The 12,791-nt window shown below is 39.4% G+C and overlaps 1 protein-coding gene across 1 annotated transcript in view; it reads right to left on the reverse strand.

The window, feature by feature from the left end:
• camkmt (calmodulin-lysine N-methyltransferase) overlaps positions 1-12,791 on the reverse strand; it is a 168,971-nt gene that overhangs the window by 28,051 nt on the left and 128,129 nt on the right. Inside the window, exons 7-8 of the mRNA XM_017690589.2 lie at positions 9,043-9,109; positions 6,923-6,997 (exon numbers count right to left, since the gene is read on the reverse strand). Coding sequence (XP_017546078.1) covers positions 6,923-6,997; positions 9,043-9,109 — 142 coding nt within the window. The remainder of the gene's footprint in view (positions 1-6,922; positions 6,998-9,042; positions 9,110-12,791) is intronic.

Genomic DNA, 12,791 nt, shown 5'->3' on the forward strand with positions numbered 1-12,791 from the left:
GTGGATTTTTGTCTTTTTTTCTTTGTTTTTTTTGGTCATAGTTGCCCACATTGTTTTAGCTTCCATATTTATTGTGCTTTGACTAATTCATCGGCTTGTGTGAAGCTTTGTGTGAAATGAAAGGGGATTGTGGTTGTGGGAAGAAGGAAAAAAAAAAACAAAAAAAAAAACAAAAAAAACAAAAGCCCTCTCCTGTTTGTCTGTGTGTCTATCTCTCTTTTTCTTCCTCTTACCCACAAACACAAACCTGTCCAACTAGCACCATAAAGCCAGGTCAATGAAAACGGACAGTTATCGGAACAGAAACTACTCTCGAGCTTTAGCCTCAAACTGTAGTACATTTTAGATTCCACCATGAACACAAACATACATACACACACACACACACACACACAAAGGCTTTATCTTGGAGCCCACACACAGGCAGCTTAGAGGAGGCAGACATGCCAGGCACAGTGCTAGCCAGACAGCCGCAGTCGCAGTAACAACAGCAAGGCCTCTGCAGGAATTCTGCATCAGTCTTACAGCACTGCCAAGATTACACCACTGAGCCGTCTGTGTGTGTGTGTGTGTGTGTGTGCATGTGTGCAACAGAAGATGCTCTGTTCCTATACGTATATCACTGCACAAATGTCTTAGGCATCCAAGCAAATTGTTAAAACCATTCAATTCAGAAGCTTGTCTTTGTTGCTTCCTAAATTATTATTATTTAGCACCATCAAACAGCTTTCATTTTCTTGGCCTATGAATAGCCTTCCACCAGAATGTCCTGTCTTCTGTTTGGGTCTTTAGGCTTCTTGATGGTTCCATGTGTGTCCATCCATCTTGTTGCTGGCCACCCTCTTCCTCTTTTAGCTTCACATGTTCCTCTTGTCTTTCCCAATGAAATGATTATTCTCATATGATGCTAAAAATTGAAGATTGCTTCAGTCTGGTTACCTGGGTGTGAGGTGAGACTTGATTTGGTCAAGAATCCATTTGTTTGCTTTAATTTGCAGAACAAGGTACTCTCAAAAGTCTTCAAATATGAATTGAAGTTCATAATTTTTGGACTTTTTTTGTATTGTCCAGCTTTCACATCCATAAAGAACCACAGTAATGACCACAGCCTGGACAAATCTGATCATTGTGGGTAGAGACATATCATTCCATTTGAGTGTAGTTTCAAGCTCCATCTTTGTTCTGCTGAGTGTCAATTTGTGTTGTATTACTTGACTGCTGAATAGTTGGTTGTTAACAACCGATCCAAGTGAGGAAAAATCTGTCCACCACTTCCATGGATTGGACTATAACTCACACATGTTTATCAGGCTGAAGATTCACCACAAGGGGGCACTATTAGTACACAAGCAGAGTTGCCAGGTTCACAGCTTTCCCAGGCCACTTACCAGGCACACAACCTATTTTACAAAAGTAAAATACTGTATGTCTGTAACAACTTAAAACATTATTTATTGAGAAATGCAGATTTTGTGAATAGCAAAAATGATCAAAATGCCAATCCTTAGTAGCGCTAGCTGTAATACGCTATCCTTATTTGCTTCTTTCTACAGAATTACTGTATGAAAAATCCTCATAGAGGAATGTGAAAGTGGAGGAAGGCTTGATGAGGAAGAACAAAAGTGTGTTGTTACATGCTCTCTGTGAATATACTTTAAGATAAAGTCTCTGTGTCTCTCTCTCTCTCTCTCTCTCTTTCTCTCCCTGGTGTGAGGGTCTTTGCGGCGGCCTGCAGCGTAGCTGGGCCCCTGCCTGAAAGACTATAATTAATGGCAGCAGAAGTACGGCTGTTGACCTTTTCGCAGGTGATCGTCGGTGCGGCGATGTTCATTAATCGCAGAGAGATCACTCTCCTGACGACGGCAATTACAGACAAGTCGCCGGCAGGAGCGATGGGGGGACAGTCACCGCCACGTGAGTCATCTTCACTCTCGCACACACACACGCACTTACACACACATCAACCACATGCTGGCCCTCTACTGTTCATTTCACCTGCGTATTAGCTGCCATTTGTGTGGCATTAGAATAATAGTAGGCTGTGTGGGGTTTTTGTGCTCATCAGAGCGAGCGCAGGTATCACTGCCCTGCCTGCTACGCTCGCACAGATTTATCAGGACACGCTGTGTGGAGCACATCTTGTACAGGTTTAGTGCGCGTAGTAAGCATTTAATAACATAATAGACTATGACAGATGAACAAGCTTGGGAAGTTTGTCCTTTAAAAATGTTGAGGGCAGAAATTTGGCTGATAATTAAGAGACATAAGTGCATTAAAGGTTCTGGCTAATTAATTTTTAGTATACATGCCAATGCTTCAACCTCTATGTTCCATAGCTCATTGTTTAGGGGTGCACACCCACTTTGCATAGCATTACAGATTCATTTACATTTGACTTTGCAGCTTAGTTTGATTAATGTAAAGTTCAGTAAAGACTAAGTGTCTACTAATCTAGTAAGTAATCAACAGAATTAACCCTTAGAATTTGAGGTGTTACTGTTGTTTTGCTATACGTTCTAAATGTAATCATTAGTGCTATCAAGTTGATGCATTAATGCGACAAATTATGAACGGCACTAACACCAGTAACATATTTTCATAGTTTGACTCATTGATCCATCCATAGCTCCAACCTAAAGCCCAGCTGCTCACATGCTGATACTACAATAATGCCACTGTGTAGTACAGCTTTTTAATGGCACTTTTCATTGATGGCTCTCTTTATAAAAGGTATTTCCCCTCTACTGTCATGCTGTGAATTTGTGTAGCGCCAAAGCACAGTATGTCTCATTTACAAGCTGAACACAGCACTAATGCTGGCAATACTGGTAATATCAGTAACGTTAGCACTGGAGGATGCTACGTGGATACGGAAAAATGTGGAAAAATCTACAACCTGCAAACTAACAAAGCCAACAGCAACATGGAAAGCTCCAGCTCAAAACATTAGCAACAGCCAAAGCCCAAAACAAGATGTAACATAGCAGTTGGAAAGCAGAAGCTACAATTGAGGAACAGATGGAACTTGCAGCCAGTGTGGCTCTCAACGGATGTCGGTGATGAAAAGTAGATACTGCATTCACCTTATTTGTATGTTCATCCTGCATTCACATGATTTACCTTCAAGTAGAAATACTGAAGGGAATAAATTTATTCTGATTACTTTGTGCACTTATTTAGCTAAAACAGAATGCTCTTTCTTGATTAAGATCATTTATGATTAGGGTCAAATTAGAGCAATTACGACAAAAGTGATCAATTGTGATTAATCATTATACCATCATTATAACATCAATCATTATAACCATGACAACACTAGTCTTCATTCAATTACACAATATGATAAATAGTCATATTATTATTTATATTTCATTTACATTCTGCATTGCATTCTGCACTGAGAAGTTAATTTTTCTTCTGCTTGACAAAAACACTGCAAAACTGTAAAGAACCTTTCTGTAAAAAAAAATATTTTAATTAAGTTTAAAACATAATAAAATATCTCGTTTTTCTATTTACGCATGAAAATAGTCTCGACTGAATTATATGTTTGAGTATATAAATGAGTAAAAAATGATGCCAAATTGCACTCGCCAGCTTTACCTGCAACCTTTAAGAGTTAAAAATATGCCACTTTTGGAAATTAAGTTTTTAAATGAATTTTAAAAAGTCTTTGCATTTTGATTCAGTTTTAACTTCCAATCAGTAGCCATTAAACAGAGGCTGGAATTCCAATCTAATCTAACAAGCTAATGTCCCTGAGAGTAATGTAACATTAGTTGTGTTACATAATTAGCAAAAATCAAGTTTGAACTTAGCAGACCATTTTACCTCTACATGAGGGAGCACCCAGCATAAGGATAGGGAGGAAAAAAAAACAAATCAGCAGTGCGATCTATGTTAAGAAGCGGGCTAATTGAAATGTTTGTGTTATTCTCTCTCCCTCTCTCTGTCTCTCTCCCTGCTCCTCACACGGGCATAATTATTTGCAATTTGCCTAAGACATCCATTTGCTGGGACGCCGAGCATGAAAAAAGAGGCAATTTGGGGAAAAATGGAAATGCCTGGCGGAGTTAGCCGAGGGGAAGTAACGTGGTGCCAGCCTGGGGCTGACGGCTGCCATCTGATAAGCGCCACGCACGGGGATATTAGTACACCGTCACCAGGCCAACGAGCCGTGCACCGTTATTGAGGGTGTGGACATATTGCGGCTGAAAAAGCTGCTAAAGGGTGAGTTATGATATTTGGTTCACAGTGATGAGAGCAGAGATGGCACGGATAGCTGTGCTACCTGTGGATGTTTGTGAACTTGTAACAGAGTGGGTTTGTGTATGGATGATAATTGTGGTTTCTATTGTGCCTTAAATGAGAGGGTTGGAGGTGAGATGTCGGTGTGGTTAGTGTATTTAAAAACTCATTAAGCTGCAAAGGCTTGTATGTGGGCCCACACTTCAAACTTTACTGGCACAACTACATAACTTGCACACCAACACGTATCTCTTTCCTACATGACTCTGAAGTGTGTTGTGTCTGCTACTGGCCTAAATTGGTAGCAGCAATGCTGCTGACTAAAACTAAGAAAAAGTAAAGAGGTAAAGAAAAGCATCAGCCCTTTACATGCCACCTTATGTTGGTAACCAATTAGATGTAGAGCTGAGGTTTTGCAAAAAAGCTTTGCACTGTGCAAATCATGATGTGTTATCATGATGCAGTTTTATCATGGGGAAGGGTGTTCTTAGACACGATGCAAAGAGAGTTACACCTCAATCCTACCACAACAGTCATAAATCGAACACATTAGCAGCAGTTCAGCAGCAGTTCAGCAGCAGTTCAATCAACAATAAAGATTTAGCTCAGCAGCTCAAGAACTGATCCCAAGAATTAATGTGCTTGCAGCAAAACAAAGATGTCAGGTGTCTATATCAAGCAAATAGGTAGGGCAGTCCTACCTCCTATGGACTTCATTAAACATTCATTAATTACATATTTTATGTTTTATTTATTGAAAAATTGTTTTAAATTACTCATGTGACATATTTTCATGTGACATACTACAAGTGCCTATATTTTGCTGCTGACATTTTGCTGTATTTTGATTAACAATAGTCAGTTAGGGTTGTAGCAAAATGTTATTTAAAAATCAAATAAAAACATATGCATTATCTGACCCACTGATTTCTTGAGATTTTTAATATGGCCATTGTAGTGGTTCAGTTTGAAAGCCCTGCTTTAGAGAATGGTATCAGTGCCAAGCAATCATGGACTGCTGAATACAGAGCCATTTGAGATTCCACCTGGATTTGATGTTACTTCTGACAAACACAGATATCTGACGTGTGGTCATTCAAATAAAATTCTTTAGACTTTTATATTGCAGTTTTACACTAAATCATGTAAGTACTTTAATTCAAGACATATTAATAATGGAGTTAGCCTTTTAACTCTTGGCTTGTCAGCCTAGTTCTGGTTAAGAAAATAAGTTGTCAAACACTGAAAAGTTAACTTAAAAAGTTTAAACAGAAAATTAATTCTTACTTCATCAGTATTAGAGTCAAAATGAATCCACTGACAGCAACACAAATTTTTGTAATGCAGTAATACAGACTTTGGTTGTTGTGAGGCGGTCATAGATGTGCGTATATCCTGTATTTTACAACGGCTTTAAACACGGCTCAGCTTTTAGGAGCCAAGGGACCAGATTTTAGGATCAGAACTATCTGATTTATGAGGATCATTTTCTTGTTGAAGTTATTTTGCAGTTTTTACCATACATCAATAGCACTTTTCAATTTATGGTTATTTTTTGACCGGGGGGATGGCATCCCCCAGCATTGCTCAGCATCCCCCTCTCAAATCAATGGCCTTAACAGAGTTACTAACTAACTTGCTTACTGTCATTCAGTTACTGCAGAATGAGAAGCATCTTACATGTAGACCTGCTTATTGAACACATGAAACTCCTAAAACAAGCTCATAATAGGAAAAAGTTGCTTTGTACACAAGTATAATACATATAATGACCAACATAACTAAAATATGCTGCTACTTTCTGGCATTTAACTCTTCAGTGTTTGATTTAAGCTGGTTGATGATCGTCATGCTCAGATTTGGAAAACTGTGCTTACTCTTGATCTAGTCCTATATTGTGTGCCTGGGCACTGTTACGGTTATAACAAGCTGTATTCATTTGCTTCAATCCACCAACACTCTAACAGTATCATTTCTAACATCGGACTTGATAAACTCAAACTCTAGCTGGGTGTGTTGTTGGCTCAAGAGGGAGCATTATGTAAATGCATCACAGTACACTGTTGGAAATGAAGATTCTGTGCAGGTACATTTTTAGTTCAACAAGTTATAAACAATGTAAATGTACACTGAAAGGCACAACAGTGGTTTTAAGCTCCAACTTTTCCAGGAGAAAAGTATGTATTTGTATCTTCATGACCTAATGCTTTAAAACAGAACACCAAGATAAAAAGTCTGGAGACGAGACAGGGTGCGTGGAGTCAATACAACTTAGAACAATTTTTATGGGTTATGGTACAATTATGTTCCCTGACTAAAGGTACTGAGATGTACCCTTAATGGTACCACCCCAGTGAGAAGAGGGGTGCTGCCGGTGACAGTTTTATACCTTCTGAGAGTATATAGTAATAGTATATGTTTAAACTAGGATTGCAATTGGTCAGCGTCAGAAATGGAATTTTGAATGTGTCACATATTAACAAGTGTGTTTTCATTTGTATTTCGGTTTATTTATTTTGAGATTTCAATACTAAAAGTATTAAGCAGTCATTTTGGGTGGGCCAATGATAAAAAACGATGGCCCTCAGCCCGCTGAGCCCAATCACTGCACCGTCACTGGTTGAGATGAAGATGGATGAGGTCTGTGGAGACACATAAGAGATTACAAACTTACCAGTCAGCACACATCACAACATCAAAGTGGCCCTCCAGAGCGGAAACATCCACCTCACTGTCCCATCTGACCACCCTGAGGAAGAACAACAGACTTGCATTGTAAGAATTTGTGTACATGAGAACAAGAATCAGAGAAAGATAACAAGAAAGAACAAAATGACAGAGTGAGAAAAGCACAGTGATGACGTTTACCCTAATTCAGATGGTTTTGATGCTCTACAAGTTCTTGCATGGTTGTTAAAAGTGCCATTTCCTCTGTATCTTTTAGCATTTTTTTGGAAACACATTTTTTCACAGATTTTCCTTTGTCAATCCCCATCCTTTGTGCAAATGGATAATCTTTTAGCTAATCTCAGAAATATCTCCTGAAAAAAGCTGTCCTTAAAGGCCGACAGACTATAAATTAAATAAATAAAGGTGGTCTGTGACTCTTGCACAATGGTGTTTAAGCAGGCTGTGCTCTTCCACATTCTAGGACTGCCACTGTCAGTGGGCCACTGCACCCACCCTCCCGATCTCCACCCTAAAGTGGACTGTCCAGAACCAGGTATAGACCATTACAACAGTTGTCTTTTTATTCTTGCTCTCTCGCTCTATCACTCTCTCGCTCCTCTTTGCACCTATCTCCTCCTTAAGTGGTGAGGCCGATTTTCAGGCTGGCGAATCTGATTATTAATTAGCCATTATTAACAGTCAGTAAACAAAAATTATGTCTTGTGGAAATACAATCTCCTCTCTCAGCGGGGGGCCACGCCGCTTATTCACTGAGTTGAGAAAGAGAACCCCCCCAGCCCCCTCCCTCGTCCAATCACACACGACCTTCACCCCACTCAAAGCGCGTGCTCTGACAGGAAGCCTAATCTCTAAAGAAAACAATCAAAGTAATGCAGGCTAATTATACGTTTACTCTTGCACTTCATCAGCCCAGGGTAAATACAGAGGGAGGAGGGAGGTGTGGAGAGAGAGGGAGGGAGAGAGAGAGAGAGAGAGAGAGAGAGAGAGAGAGAGAGAGAGAGGAAAAAAAAGAGGAGAAGAGAGCAGTTAGATCACTGAACACCAAAACTACTTTAGGTGATAATGCATTTGAATGGTGGTACGCAGATTGTAAGCTGTGTTGTGGGAAATGCGGGAGGTGTGTGTGTGTTTTCGTGATGAAAGCTTCAATCATGGAAAGAGGCTCATCACCCTGTCGAGATTGGACTCAGTGCATGTGATTGTAGCTCTCAATCATGGATGCTGGTATCTAGTTACAGAGGCAACTTGGTTCAAAGGGTAACTTGAAGTCACGTGACACCAACCTCCAGCACTAGGCTTGTTGATAATGACCCAAAATACTGGTACGCTACTCACACTTCTCACTAAACGTCCATTTGCTTCTCATAGTGAGGCAAAATTTGATGGTGGGCCTGTACCAAAAAGAAGTCCTCTTATTCAAGTAACAGGTTTCAAAATAACCATGGCAAACAGTTAAACCAGGTCTTGGTGGTGGGAGGGTAATTTTGATCGTTTTGAGACTGCCCCTACAGTGGAATCAAACATAGTGATAAAATGTAAGTGGAGTTTAGTCCATCAAATAAAAGATCATAAAAATGGCACAGTTCTGTAAATTTGGGGTTGTGGTACACTGTCCTTAATAAGGAAGAATTCAACCAAATGTATACATAATTAATTTATTGAGAAGTAAAAAAAAATATTTAGAGTGAATTGATGGGAAATAGTTAATTGTAGAGAAATTAACAGACTCAGATTTCTTTATACAACTATATAATGCAATTCAGGCTTTGGTAGATGTTTCTACTGTTTTTACCAAAGTTATTGACTTCGTTCATGTTCACAGATAACAGTATGTCAATGTGTTCAAGTAACACATAAGCAAGTCTACTTGAGGTTAGTGAACAACTCAGCGTGCCTTCAGTTAACTAACTGATGAGGTATAAGCTTTCATTATTTGTTAGCCTAGCGGCTCCAGACATCAGGTGCCTTGGCTGACTGGGTGCATTTGGACTAAGGGGAAGAAAGGGCAAATCAAAGTGCACTTTTTCAAAGCATAATAAATACAGATGTGTGTAGACATGTGAAGCTAGTAAATGACCTGTTGTCCATCAGTAGAAAGCTCACCTGCTGGACACATCAGTGGAGCCAAAGAGTCCAGCTTGTCTGTTCTTCTCGATGACACCTCGAACATCTGATGAGGAGGTCAAGGTAAAGGCTGTCTTCCATAAAACCACATTCCTGCCTATAAACACACACTCATATGCTGTCTTTATGCTAATATTATTGATATTTATTGTTATATTTGTGTGATCATCTTGGAAAATAAGAGCTTACAGATCAGATAAATATCTTTTCAAACACCAGGTGCTTGCTCAGGTGCTTTAATCTTTTGCACAGTACCACACCTGTCAAAGAAATCCTATTAAAAATTAGGGAGATGGAAGACCTGTAGGATGTGGTCATGTTGTCTGTTCAGCATTTTGATGTCAAACAGCCACAAGTCCTGATCCACTGCAATGCTTACAGCATGCCTGCATACTTTACACAATGCTTACTCTTCCTCTGTCTTTCATTTCTCAATGCAACAAAAACAAACACCCAATTTGGCTAATATTCTGTCATACAAAGTATGTGTAGAAGATGGTTGATTGTTATTAGCATTCGTTTAAGCAGCCTGTTTAAATGCAGCACACAAAATCTGTTTTTTAATGATTGGGCCACGCAGTGCAGTACAATTAGCTAAACCCAGTTTTAGCTGCTACTGAGATAGACCCTGCATAAGACATGTGAATTTTGGGAAATTAACTTTTTGGAGAATGTGAAAACCCATGAGATTTACATTCACAGTTAAGCCATGAGAGTTGACAGCTATGTAGACATTAAAAAAATGCAGTGAACAGTAGAACAAAGTAGAACATTAAAAAAAGTTTTGAATATTACAGCAATATAGTAAAACTAACCCTCTTGATTCATTCCTGTGTTTCTCCTGCAGGATTTCACTAAATAACTACCATCCACCAGGTAATCCCATTCAGATGCTGTTGAAAGGCTGATGAACTGAATTAGGCAAATTAATCATTAAAAATGGGTCAGTATAGAGTCTGTGCAGGCTTTTCCCATGTAATATGTTTTGAGTAAGAGTACATCACTGCAAATGAGTGAGTATTAAATGAGGAGTATTAAATTGAATATTTTGGGGGGAAAATGTGTAACCCTTAAAGATCACAGTTGGGAAGTGTTTTTAAGTACTGATGATATCCATGCTCTGAAAACATGCCAAGAAAAGCATATTTTGACATACTGTGACATAATTAATCACGATCGCAATAAATATTGTCAAACTGCCCAGCCCTAAAGGTGTGAATACTAATCTTTCAATTAACACCAAATTTGTGTCCATTATTTTTTATGATCTGAATTTGATGAAATCATGTTGTCTACAGTCTTGTTACGCAGAAAGCAAAACCACCCTGTAATTTTTTGCCACATTTGAAATGCAGGAACGCCTGTCAATACAGAACGTTAATCCACTATGAAGTTCACAACTCTCAGCAGCAAAGTTGCTGTGTTGTCTCAGTTGCTGTAAAAACTGGCTTAACTGCAGAATATGCATGAAACTTTCAATGCATTAGGTCTTCAATGTACATGATAAGCTTTTTTTTTTTTTGTACATTTTGTGTATAATGTACAGCCAGGCATACCCTACACACCAGCCTCCCTCCCTCCTATCGCTCTCTCATCCTCGGATTACCAACGAGAACAGAATCAACTCATGCAAAGCTTCCCATAGACAATCAATAAGAAGGCTTTTAACCTGTAGCCACAGCTCCCAAAGAGCCTCCACCCAGTGTGCTCTACAGCAGGACTGATGGTAGCCCATCTATTAATAGACCGGACCACAGTTTTAATCTAATTCAATTAGGGTTTCTCCGTTTTCTCCTCCTGCCCGGTCCCTCTCCATGGCAAACGGCCACAGCAAATCCAATCGCTAACGCAAGTGTGAGTCTCGGAGACTCCGAGTGTCGGTGATGGAGGAGGGCAGGGTGAGAGAGGCTGGAGAAGTGTGTCACACAGGTGCGATCAGCTGCTAAGGAGATACAGCAAAGCTTACAGTGTAATCTCATCAGGAGAAGCCCTCTAGGGGGAGAGGTCAGACATGCTGCGTATCACATCACCATCCACACAGTACACACCCACTAACACTCCATGCATTCGAGCCATGCGTTATACTGATAAACAAGCGTGTGGAATTTCATGATTTGATTTCATAAATCTTCAACTGTCTGAAAGGACATTTACATAGAGCTGTACTCAAAATTTACAAGTACTACAATGAGAGAGTGAGAGAAGGATAGTGAGAGAGTGAGGGGGGTGAGTGGGAGAGAGTGAGAGTGTAATTATGCTGCTGAGCATTTTATTATTGCTGTTTTGCTGTTATCATTATCATAATTAACTCTTCAGTTACCGTTACTTCTACTGTGTGTGTGTTCAGCTTTAAACTTTACTACGACATCTTCAACTGAACTAAATTATGTTCTCATACCACTCTGAGCCAGGTATTACACAGTGGCATCAATGTTCATGCAGGCACATACTCATATTAGTAGTACTGTATTACTAATTTGGTTGAGTGCAAGCATATTGCTTTCCTGTATGTACCCAGTTTGTTCTTTCATGGCCAGAAATAAACACATGAAATGGCGCTTGCGCTACCCACTCAGCAGTCTTACTCTCAGCACAACTTCCGATAAGTAACTGAATACAGCTGTCCTTATTTGTTACGAATAAAACAACTGAAATGACTCAGTTTTTTGCTAGGTCAGTAACTGTGAACCAGAGCTACTACTACTAAAAACATAATAGAATCAACAACAAAACAAATGTAATTAGAAGTACTCTAGCCTCTATAATCTGATTGGAACATCTAAGTTCTAAGCCTCTGTAATATAATTGATATACATATGAATGAGCCAACACACGAAATGCACCAAGCTGTTAAAAATAATGTGCTGTTCATCCCATAATGTAATGTTGCTTGACTAGTAACACCTACTGTTAACAAACTGCAGAGCTTGGAAGAATTCATTTATTTAATTAATCTATTAGTTCTGCTTCTGTTTACTTTATTTAAGCTTTTTCTTAGAGTTGATTCCTTTTTAAGTACTTATTTTTTTCCAGTTGTATTTGGCTTTGATTCATTTTTCCACTGTATTTGCATCAGTTTTTATATTACCTATAAGGCTATAAAGCACTGTGACTTGGTTCCAGTTGTAAAATGTCATATAAATAATGTTGGACAAGAAGGTCTGGCTTGCATTCTCCACTCTAATTCATCCCAAAGGTGTTCTATCGGTTTGAGGTCAGGACTTTGTGCAGGCCAGTGACGTTCCTCCACACCGAACTAGCTCATCCATGTCTTTACAGACCTTGCTTTATGCAATGGTGTGCAGTAAAGTTGGAACAGGAAGGGACCATCCCCAAACTGTTCCCACAAAGTTGGGAGCATGAAATTCAAATGAAGTTCAAAATCTCTTGTTTATGTTGAAGCATTAAGAGTTCCTTTCCCTGGAACTAAGGGGCCGAGCCCAACTCCTGAAAAACAACCCCACACCATAATCCCCCCCCCCCTGCCTAGGTGCTTGGATTTATATACCTGTGGTCATGGAAGTGACTGGAACATCTGAATTCAGATTTGGATGGGTGAGTGAATACTTTTGGAAGTATGGTGTGTGTGTGTACTTTTTCTAGTTCCCTGAAAGCAACAACACCCGAGGTCATGCATTACAGTGGTTTTACTTCACTTTGCATTATGTACACACTTTCCTTAACAGAGGAATATTACTGTAACCCATATCCATTAGTGGATTACTGCT

This window comes from Pygocentrus nattereri, chromosome 5 (assembly GCF_015220715.1).
Source record: "Pygocentrus nattereri isolate fPygNat1 chromosome 5, fPygNat1.pri, whole genome shotgun sequence".
In the NCBI taxonomy this organism is placed as follows: Eukaryota; Metazoa; Chordata; class Actinopteri; order Characiformes; family Serrasalmidae; genus Pygocentrus; species Pygocentrus nattereri.